The sequence below is a fragment of the Leuciscus leuciscus genome, assembly GCF_965113295.1.
Source record: "Leuciscus leuciscus genome assembly, chromosome: 14".
Lineage (NCBI taxonomy): Eukaryota > Metazoa > Chordata > Actinopteri > Cypriniformes > Leuciscidae > Leuciscus > Leuciscus leuciscus.
In genome coordinates this window covers 1,818,003-1,829,373 of record NC_138738.1, presented here as the reverse complement: position 1 = coordinate 1,829,373, position 11,371 = coordinate 1,818,003, and the positions used below count along the sequence as shown (strand labels likewise).

General features: G+C 37.5%; 1 protein-coding gene across 3 annotated transcripts; it reads left to right on the top strand.

Moving 5' to 3' along the window:
* The first annotated feature begins 244 nt into the window (after window positions 1–244).
* Window positions 245–8,650, top strand: arfrp1 (ADP-ribosylation factor related protein 1). 3 transcript variants are annotated; one of them, XM_082136570.1, is made up of 8 exons: window positions 245–582; window positions 913–1,000; window positions 1,082–1,164; window positions 1,301–1,382; window positions 2,575–2,645; window positions 2,746–2,846; window positions 8,055–8,152; window positions 8,262–8,650. In XM_082136570.1, exons 1-7 carry the CDS (start codon window positions 490–492, stop codon window positions 8,140–8,142), a joined length of 606 nt encoding a protein of 201 aa, XP_081992696.1. In that variant the 5' UTR covers window positions 245–489; the 3' UTR covers window positions 8,143–8,152; window positions 8,262–8,650. The 3 variants fall into 3 exon arrangements, with proteins under 3 accessions (XP_081992696.1, XP_081992695.1, XP_081992694.1); XM_082136569.1 differs by having other exon boundaries at window positions 8,055–8,185; window positions 8,338–8,650; XM_082136568.1 differs by having other exon boundaries at window positions 8,055–8,189; window positions 8,338–8,650.
* The last annotated feature ends 2,721 nt before the right edge of the window (window positions 8,651–11,371 follow it).

Genomic DNA, 11,371 nt, shown 5'->3' with positions numbered 1-11,371 from the left:
TTCAGATGATAAATCGCAATTTTAAAAAATGACCCATCTGACTGGTTTTGTGGTCCAGGGTCACGATTCATGAGTTTTAACTGAAGGTGTCACAGTGCAGCAAACTATTTTTGGATGTCATGGATGTATATATTGGTGTAGTATAATTACTATGGTGAAATAAATAGTGTAGTGAAACGATATTTCAGTCTTTGCCACCGAAAAGACGATGAACTACATTTCCCACAATGCACTAAAATTCGCCAACAACTTCCCAGGAAGCGTTTATTACTGACCGCTGCCAACATGGACATAAACAGCAAGCCAGAGTCTCACGAATTACATCTGATTCACTGAATTCATATTTGCATTTATATGAAGAAAAACACCGTGTTCTCTATCGTAATCTTCACTAGAGCTCGTGACTGTTAACGTTGTTTACTTAGCGCCGCAGCTAAGCTAAGCTAGCTGTGTTTGTGATGTGAGCTGGTAAATAGTCTGTTATTGAGGATGTACACTTTATTATCTGGTCTGTACAAATATGTCTTCCAAAAGGACGAGTACTGCGTCCTGATCCTCGGTCTGGACAATGCAGGGAAAACGGTAAGACTAGTAGTACATAGTTCACGCCTAAAACAGTTCCACAAAATCAGTTTTGCTTTAGGAACATTTTGTGCTTATGATGCACAATAACCTTGCCTAGGTAGGCAACTCGGAAAGTGGTGTCTAGGTAGGGTGCTCATCAAATTTTAAGACTACAATGCCCCATAATGCAGTATTTGAGACTGCAGTAAACTAATATTCTCACTAGTTTTGACACTGGTTCTGTATTAGTATGCAGCTTATTTAGTTCCTAGAATAAATATGATGCTCAAAAGGTTGGCAGCTCATTAGTTTTGAGACAAATCTGTGTTCTTTTCTTGAATATTGTAGACCTTTCTGGAACAAACAAAAACAAAATTCAGTAAAAACTACAAGGGCATGAACCTCTCGAAGATCACAACTACAGTCGGCCTCAACAGTGAGTAAAGCATCCTGTGAAACTGAAGAAAACTAATACAAACATAGCTGTAGTTTTACTCGTTTTTCCTGTTTGTTTCAGTCGGCACCATTGATGTGGGAAAAGCTCGCCTGATGTTTTGGGATCTTGGAGGACAAGAAGAACTACAGTCTTTGTGGGACAAGGTGAGACACGTTCACTAAATGTGATCCTGATGCTGTCGTTGAAGAATTTTCCTTGAGTGCATGCATTATATAAATCCACTACAGATGACAGGAACACAACTAATCTGTTTGTAATGTCATATTTACCTTGTTTTAGTACTATGCAGAATCTCACGGCGTGATCTACGTCATTGACTCCACCGATGAGGAGCGCTTGGGCGAGTCGAAGGAGGCTTTCGGTGAGTTTTACTCAAATGAGGAATCAATCAGAACCTGAACTATCAGCAGCATTTTTCATATCACCGTCACACAAAACCTGTTTCACTCCAGCAGAAGAGAAGCTCAGATAGTTTCATCGTACGCAAACACAGAAACTGCAGTCAGAAGCAGATCTAGGCCTGTCATTATTGTGGATTGATCGTGGTTATCTGGTCAAATCACAATTATTTATGCCGTCCAAAATAAAGGAAATTTAAGTGCTTGAAGAAATGCCATCAAATGCATGATATTGCATTATTATTTAATTTTTGGGTGTGTTGGAGAGAAACAGGGAGAGTCTTAATCTGGCAGAGAGTAAAGAATAAAGAATATAAACATGGTTATAAAGCACACAAAAGATATTCAAAGGTCGTGTCATATGACTTGAACGCTTGTGGGTTTTCTTATATTATGTTTTATTATTTTATATATGCCGGTTACACTTCACAATAAGGTCCAATTAGTTATCATTAGTAAGTTGCATCTGTTAAAATTATTTAATGGACCTTGAACGAAAAATGAATGGTTGGATTTTTGTTATATAATGTTAACAATGATTAATAAATACTGTAACAAATGTATTGCTACATTATTTATTAATAATTGTTAACATTATATAATAAAAATACAACTGTTCATTGTTCGTTGATGGTCCGTTAAATAATATTAATGGATACAACTTTTGATATTAATAATATATAAGTAAGTGTTGAAATAAAGAATAAAAAATTAACTAAGATTTAGTATTTTTCATTATTAGTTCGTTAAATCATGGAACCTTATTGTAAAGTGTTACCAATAATATTATAAATAAATAAATAAATATTATACATTTTTACATAACATTAAAGTAAATCATATTTTATTTTATTATAATTTGTATTATTATATATGATTTCAAGTCAAAAAAAAAAAAATTGGTTTACACTGTAAGTGACATGAACAAAACAGAATGAAATCGTTCGATTTTTTGATTTTGTCTCGTATATTTGATGGTTTGCCTCATTGATTGTGTTATTTCCCTGTTTACTTCTGTGTTTCTCTATTGTGTAAAGCCCTATAGAAATAAAGGTGACTTGACTTTCTGATCGGGTGGAACTTAGGGAAGTTTATACCAAAAGTTTAACTGAACCGTTGTCTAATGTGAACTGACTTCATGTTCCCGTCGACCAGAGAAAATGATCAGCAGTGAAGTTCTGGAAGGAGTTCCTCTCCTCGTTCTGGCAAACAAGCAAGACGTCGAGGTATGAACTCTGCGTCTGATAGAAATGTGTGTGTGAGTCTCTAGGTGGCGCTGTGCTCCTTCATTTCCGTGGTAATAATGCTTTGTCTTGTGTTCCTCAGAACTGTATGTCTGTCCCCGACATAAAGACGGCTTTCAGTGACTGCGCTCCCAAAATCGGGAAGAGAGACTGTCTGGTGCAGCCCTGCTGTGCTTTATCAGGGTACGTCTCCTTTATTATTCAGTGTTGTGTGTGGAAACCCTGCTGTGTGCAAGTGCACTGAGTGGAGACCCGAAACACTGAGGACACATCTAAAGCTGTGCTGTTTATGACCTATGAGCAGTTTTAGGGGAAACGCATTACAAGGAACTTTGTTACAAGGAAGTTACATAATCAGATTACTAAAAGTGCTGTGCAACGATTAATCACATCCGAAATAGAAGTTTGTGTTTACATAATAAATTAATGTTTACTCTGTATAATTATTTTGTATATATAGACCTTATGTAGCCCCGCCCCTTTTCAGCGCTGTGCTCGTTGTCTATTGTCTTTCCGGTCTGTATTTTCACAGCGATCTTGCGTGTTTATGAATGAACGGCTCGTTTTTAAATCTTCCCGGTCGACTGACATTTGTTAAGACATCTGCTTTAAACATTACAGTCCTCATGATAACATTCGTTAACTTTACATTAAGTAAATCCACTTCAAAAGCTAATTACTGCTGGACAGCAGCGCCATAGAGATATACAGAGCGACCGCAAAAACGGAAGTTCAAAGACAATATTCTAAAGATGGCGGCGCCCTCGTTTCTCTGGCGCATAAGGTCTATAAATACACATTGTACGAACCCTGTTGCAGTGATTTTAATGACATCACTATGTTTTCTTGAGTTCGAGCCAGTTTTGCATTTGTTGCAACTTAGTAAATGCTTTTTTGTTGTTATGTTAGTGCATGTAATGCTAGATAAAGATCATTGTTGATAATTTTTGTACTGTTACCTCTAAGGCTGGGTAAAAAATATCGATTTCTCTATTTTAATCGATTCTCATTTTTACGAACCAATATCAATTCTTAAATCCCAAGAATCGATTAGTCATCCTGTTTTCAATGGAACATTGTAGCGCATCCCATCCAATAAATCGCAATAATCTTTGTGCTTTGTTACTATTGATTTTGTTTACTATTGTAAACAAAGTCTCAGATTTCAAATTACGTCCATTTTCTTACGAAATTCAAAAACATAAATGCCGTTTTGTCGCTGTGGCGTGAGATCGCTCTGGCTCAGCTCTAGAGAAGCACATGATCTTCTCTTCTGCCTTAATAATACCAGTTACAGCGCGAGATAAACATGAATGAGCTTCTGAAAGTGTGTTAAAAGATGGAGAACAACTTATCGAAATCCGTATCATGTGACATGGAGTCGCTCAATCAGTGTTTCAACCCTGGAAAGACGTCATTAAACAGGGTGGCCGCGGGTCCTTAAAAAGTCTTAAAATGTCTTAAATAAAGTTTTCCTAAAAAAAGGCCTTAAAAAGTCTTAAAATGTCTTAAATTCAGATTCGATAGGTCTTAAATATTTCTGGTCACGTTACCGCTAAAATTTCTCCAGTCTGACGGACCTAATATCCGTCAAATAACAAGTGAAGCATCGAATCGCGAGAATGATTCAGATTTTATTACATAAACAGCTATTGATAATGATAATGTAGGCTTTTTCTGGTAACGCTGTTGAGGCTCGCGCTGCTTGTCTCTGTGATAGATTTTATAGGAAGAAATCAAAACAAATGAGCATAACGGCAAACAAAAAAACTCCCAGAAGAAACATACTACTGAGGTAAAAATACACTCTCGCGTTTCGGGAGTCGGGATAGACGGAATTGTCACTTGCATAATCGGGCCAGCATTGCATCATAAGTAACTTTACCATTTGCACGTCTTTTAAAGTTTTACCTGATTAAACATTCACGCGATTTGAAACTATTCAGTACTTGCGCGCTGTCTGAGAGAGATGGGTTTTTTTCTGCACACATACATAGAGTAAAGCCGCCTCACAAACAGCTCGTGGGTAACAAAAGTTATTTTTCGTGGATTTTATCGCTTTAACAGTCAAAAACATGCGAAAATGATGTCAATTTCGGTCTTGGTGAGTATCCTCTAAACACAGTCGGTTATGTCTTAAATAAGCATAAATCGCACGTGACCGTATAATGAACACAGGATCCGTGCACTAGCTCTTAAAGGGACAGCAGCCATATGTGTCTGTCATTCATTTGGTTGTCAAAACAACAAACCATAGCTTTCATTTTAAGGAATCAGGATTAATAGCCTATGTATTTAATTTAGTCAGGACTAAAATACTACCCAGTGTTATTTTACATTTGATTACTTTATTCAGTCTCTGTAGTATTTCTGAATACTAGTGTTAGACCTAAGCAAAAACTTTTCTCTTTATTTCTCTTTATTGGTATCTTTATTCTATTGTATTTATTTGTGCTACTTTTTTCAATTTAATTCAAAGATTGAAATCAAGCTTCCTTGTGTTGTGTAAATTCTTAAGACCAAAATTACCCCATTGTAAAAATGCAATGAGTGAGCATACATTTAGGCCAGATACATGTAATAAATAAAAGAAAAAGTCTAAACTCCCCCCTCAAATTAAAAATCTAATACGCATGTAATATAATATGTATTTCCATCACAGGTTTGGTCTTAAATTTCATTCAAAGTGGCATTAAAAAGGTCTTAAAAAGTCTTAAATTTTACTTGTTTATATCTGTAGACACCCTGTTAAAACAGCTTGTAAACAATGTCATGTAACGTCACATTTACCTCAGAAAAACCATATCCAGTGACTATAAACTCGTCAGTCAGTGAGAAGAGTTAACTCTAGAGGAGCATGCAGTTCTCCCACTTAGAAATCATGGAGGGGTCTGAAATTGTCATCATAGGTGCATGTCCACTGTGAGAGACATAATCTAAAAAAAAAAATCCAGAAATCACAATGTATGATTTTTAAACTCTTTATTTGGATGATACAGCTGCAAATACGTATTTGAACACCTGAGAAAATCAATGTTAATATTTGGTACAGTAGCCTTTGTTTGCAATTACAGAGGTCAAACGTTTCCTGTAGTTTTTCACCAGGTTTGCACACACTGCAGGAGGGATTTTGGCCCACTCCTCCACACAGATCTTCTCTAGATCAGTCAGGTTTCTGGGCTGTCGCTGAGAAACACGGAGTTTGAGCTCCCTCCAAAGATTCTCTATTGGGTTTAGGTCTGGAGACTGGCTAGGCCACGCCAGAACCTTGATATGCTTCTTACAGAGCCACTCCTTGGTTATCCTGGCTGTGTGCTTCGGGTCATTGTCATGTTGGAAGACCCAGCCTCGACCCATCTTCAATGCTCTAACTGAGGGAAGGAGGTTGTTCCCCAAAATCTCGCAATACATGGCCCCGGTCATCCTCTCCTTAATACAGTGCAGTCGCCCTGTCCCATGTGCAGAAAAACACCCCCAAAGCATGATGCTACCACCCCCATGCTTCACAGTAGGGATGGTGTTCTTGGGATGGTACTCATCATTCTTCTTCCTCCAAACACGGTTAGTGAAATTATGACCAAAAAGTTCTATTTTGGTCTCATCTGACCACATGTCTTTCTCCCATGACTCCTCTGGATCATCCAAATGGTCATTGGCAAACTTAAGACGGGCCTTGACATGTGCTGGTTTAAGCAGGGGAACCTTCCGTGCCATGCATGATTTCAAACCATGACGTCTTAGTGTATTACCAACAGTAACCTTGGAAACGGTGGTCCCAGCTCTTTTCAGGTCATTGACCAGCTCCTCCCGTGTAGTTCTGGGCTGATTTCTCACCTTTCTTAGGATCATTGAGACCCCACGAGGTGAGATCTTGCATGGAGCCCCAGTCCGAGGGAGATTGACAGTCATGTTTAGCTTCTTCCATTTTCTAATGATTGCTCCAACAGTGGACCTTTTTTCACCAAGCTGCTTGGCAATTTCCCCGTAGCCCTTTCCAGCCTTGTGGAGGTGTACAATTTTGTCTCTAGTGTCTTTGGACAGCTCTTTGGTCTTGGCCATGTTAGTAGTTGGATTCTTACTGATTGTATGGGGTGGACAGGTGTCTTTATGCAGCTAACGACCTCAAACAGAAGCATCTAATTTAGGATAATAAATGGAGTGGAGGTGGAGATTTTAAAGGCAGACTAACAGGTCTTTGAGGGTCAGAATTCTAGCTGATAGACAGGTGTTCAAATACTTATTTGCAGCTGTATCATACAAATAAATAGTTAAAAAATCATATATTGTGATTTCTGGATTTTTTTTTTTTTGGATTATGTCTCTCACAGTGGACATGCACCTACGATGACAATTTCAGACCCCTCCATGATTTCCAAGTGGGAGAACTTGCAAAATAGCAGGGTGTTCAAATACTTATTTTCCTCACTGTATATACATATTCATTATAATTTTTAACATTCTTCAATTTTTAATGCATGTTTGAATAAATCTGGCAGGTTTTTATGACAGCCACCATTTAAATGTTTATATTTCATATAACTTTATTATTCTAAAAATAAATAAGTGTAATTTAAGTGTTTGTATACAAATCAGTAAATTTTTACCTTCAATATGATAGTAGGCTAATGAAGCCTATAGGCTACAACCGACTCCCATAGTTTACAGCATTAGTTAAAGCAGCACTCAGTAGCTTCGGGACTTCTTCGCTGTATTCTCGCTTTTTGCTGGCAGGTTTCTCTCTAGAGCTCCCCCCACAGCTTCGGAATAGATATTTGACAAAACTGTTGTAAAAACTCGTTGTTGATTCTCAGACACCAGAGGCTATAGATCAACGACATCAAAGCAGACGGGACATTCTTTCAAACGTCTTCTTCATTCGGGTTCGGACAGCGTGAGGGAGCGCAATAATGACAGCATTTTAGCAGATTTCTTTTGGCCGTAAAGCAATTGTTTACATCGCGAGACCTGATATCACGCGATACTTCCTGATGCGGCGGCCGGCGGCCCGCCGGCTCAAAGTTGCAAGTGCGTATTTTCCGCTCAGGGGCACCAGGGGGGTGCGAAACGACCACCATTCAACCCGAAATAAGTAATATAACCATTCCAATGACTCCGAAGCTGTTCAGTTAAGGTAAAAAAAAGTTACTTAGTTCACCTTTAAGAGATTTGTTTTCCTTGAGAAAATTTGCCATGTTGGACCACCTGATATCCAAAATAATCAATATTGAATCGAAATTGAATCGAATTGCAAGCTTGTGAATCGAAATCGAATCGAATTGTAAAATTTGTGTCAATACCCAGCCCTAGTTACTTCTTGCTCTAAACTTGTGCTCGACTGGTTTTGCTGGTTGTTTAAACCGTGTGTGTTTTCTGTGCCGTTGTGTTTTCCAGGCAGGGAGTGAATGACGGGATTGAATGGATGGTCAAATGTGTGATCCGGAACATTCACCGCCCTCCCAGACAAAAAGACATCACATAGAACATCATCTCTCTGTGTCGTGTGTGTGTGTGTGTGTGTGTGTGTGTGTGTGTGTGTGTGTGTGTGTGTGTGTGTGTGTGTGTGTGTGTGTGTGTGTGTGTGTGTGTGTGTGTGTGTGTGTGTGTGTGTGTGTGTGTGTGTGTGTGTGTGTGTGTGTGTGTGTGTGTGTGTGTGTGTGTGTGTGTGTGTGTGTAGGGATTTCTGTAAATGCATAGAGGATGCAGTTGTTCTGAGGACATGTAAGTTATGATATTATATTTGGCTGATGCTCTTGCAGACCTGAGTTTGATATCTATGCTGTGACACTGTAGATATTTATATGCTGAACTGACACCTTCAGTCTTGATTTCTGTTTTAAGCTCAAATTTTTCTTTTTTTTAATCAATAGTTAGTAAAATAATGAAGACATTCCTAGTATAGAATTTCAAGAGGTGTTGTTTTTAAGACTCAAAACCTTAGTTCTAATTACTAACCAATTATATAATAAACAGCAGAGATGGAAAACAAAGCTCTGGTGTCTCGGTTTCATTTGCACGACAGATGTTTTCCCAAACCCTTACAGATCCAGGAGATGCCTTGTTCTATCAGTCCTGATAGGGTTCGATTGATTTCTCTCTTGTCTAAGCTGAATGCATTTTGCATGAAGGCACCGGTGAATCAATAAGCACCGCTCATGCTATGCATGTTATTACAGCGGCGTGCATCACACCTGTGACCTCTCTAATGAATCATACGTGTGTGTGTGATAGAGTCAGTGTGATGTTTAACATGCTCTAAAAGCCCCTGATCTGTCAGATGTTATATGATTAATCAGTGATGTAAGCATCATAAGTGCTAATGTTCATATGTAGATGTTAAGATATGTCACACTTAGTCTTAGAGTTCATTGAGTGCGTATGAGTGCTTGAGAACGAGGATCTGAACTCCTTGAATCCGGCTGTTCCCTTGTGCGGTTGTTTCAGGACATCTGGCTAAATCGAGCCGGGCTTCGCACGCAAGCCTTCAGCTGAGGGTTCGGACATGAATTGTGTATGAAGACTTCTGTAACAGCGCATCCGAGAATCTGGAAGGGATCTTGAATAATAGAGCTGGCACTTTTGGTTACGCTGCAAAAAAAAAGGGCTTGTTTTTTTTGGGGGCTTGTTTTAAATATTAAATATTTAGCTGTAAAACCTTGTATTATGTTCGAATTATGGGTACGATAATATGTTGCGATTCAATACAATTCACGAAAAATCACACTATGATTTTTTTTTATATTAATACTTTTCACACATTACAAAAAAAATTAACATTAAACTATTTTTTTTAAACTATTTGTTTTAAAATAAAATAGGATATTAATAGGAAAATATATATATATTTTTTTTTTTATGTGTTATTTGTGTGTGCTTGTCTGAAGCTCAAACAGTAGATCATGCAACAATAAAATCATGTGTTTGATTCCCAGTGAAATGATAAAAATGTGCGTCTTCTCGCTCTGGATAAGAGTGTCTGTCAAATGCATACATTTACATTTAAACACCGTCAGAGAGTAGTTTAGAAACTGACAAAATATTGCATTATTTTTATTTTATTTTGGTTAACCATGAAATTGCGGGTCAAATTGACCTGCGAACATCAAAATCGTACGAAATGTTGTGCTTTCATTCCTCAGAATTTCAATTTCACTACTTCCAACAACTCAATTTTGTATTGTAATTTTGTCAAATTGACCTGCAACATGATACAAGAGTTTAGCAAAACTGTAAGACTTGATTTAAGAGAATTTATCTTGGATTAACATTTTTAGCAAATAGCTTTTTCTCTACAAAATGTTTGCCAGATAAAATAGAAAACACCAGACTTCCACTAAACCGGTGCTTCATTTAGACTAGTAATAACTTGCACAGGAAAATAGAAAATAGAGAAAATAGAAAGCATCAGAACCACAATTATAAACGTTCAATCTTCAATCGCGCCTTACAATTCAGCTTCAATTATCACCCCGAAAGAACAATTACAGTGCTTTACAACTATAGAACAAAAAGAGTTAAATAAACTTATCACTTCATCTAAAACAACAACATGTTTATTAGATCCTATACCAACTAAACTACTGAAAGAAGTGTTATCTGTAGTGGAAGAGCCTCTCCTCAATATTATTAACTCGTCTTTATCTTTAGGTCATGTTCCAAGAACATTTAAACTGGCAGTTATAAAACCTCTCATTAAGAAACCACAATTAGATCATAATAATCTAGCAAATTATAGACCCATTTCAAATCTTCCATTTATGTCTAAAATATTAGAAAAAGTGGTGTCCGCTCAACTGGGCTCTTTCTTGCAACAAAATGATATCTATGAAAAGTTTCAGTCTGGATTCAGACCGCATCATAGCACTGAAACTGCGCTCGTTAAAATCACAAATGATTTACTTTTAGCTTCTGACCAAGGCTGTATCTCAATACTAGTTTTACTTGATCTTAGTGCTGCGTTCGATACTATAGATCACACAATACTCTTAGATCGACTACAAAATTATACTGGTGTTCAAGGACAAGCACTAAGCTGGTTCAAATCATACCTATCTGACCGCTACCATTTTGTCTATTTAAATGGAGAAAAATCGATCATAACTCCAGTAAACTATGGAGTGCCGCAGGGATCTGTATTAGGCCCTCTGTTATTTTCAATATATATGATGCCACTTGGAAATATTATAAGGAAACATGGAATTAGTTTCCATTGTTATGCTGATGACACTCAAATATATATTTCATCACGGCCGGATGAAAACGCTACATTTTCCAAATTGACAGAGTGTGTTAAAGATATAAAAGATTGGATGACGCGTAATTTTCTTTTATTAAATCCAGACAAGACAGAGGTAATACTTATCGGTTCAAAAAACCGCCCACAAAACCTCGCACAATACAACTTTAACATCATAGGATGTCCTGTTACTTTATCCTCTACAGTAAAAGACCTGGGTGTTATACTCGATTGCAACCTGTCTTTTGAAAATCATATTTCATATGTTACAAAAACAGCCTTTTTCCACCTTAGAAACATTGCTAAGCTACGTAATATGCTATCAGTTTCTGATGCAGAAAAGTTAGTTCATGCATTCATGACCTCGAGACTGGATTACTGTAATGCTTTATTAGCTGGTTGTCCTGCATCCTCAATAAACAAGCTACAGTTAGTCCAAAATGCCGCCGCTAGAGTTCTTACGAGATCAAGAAAA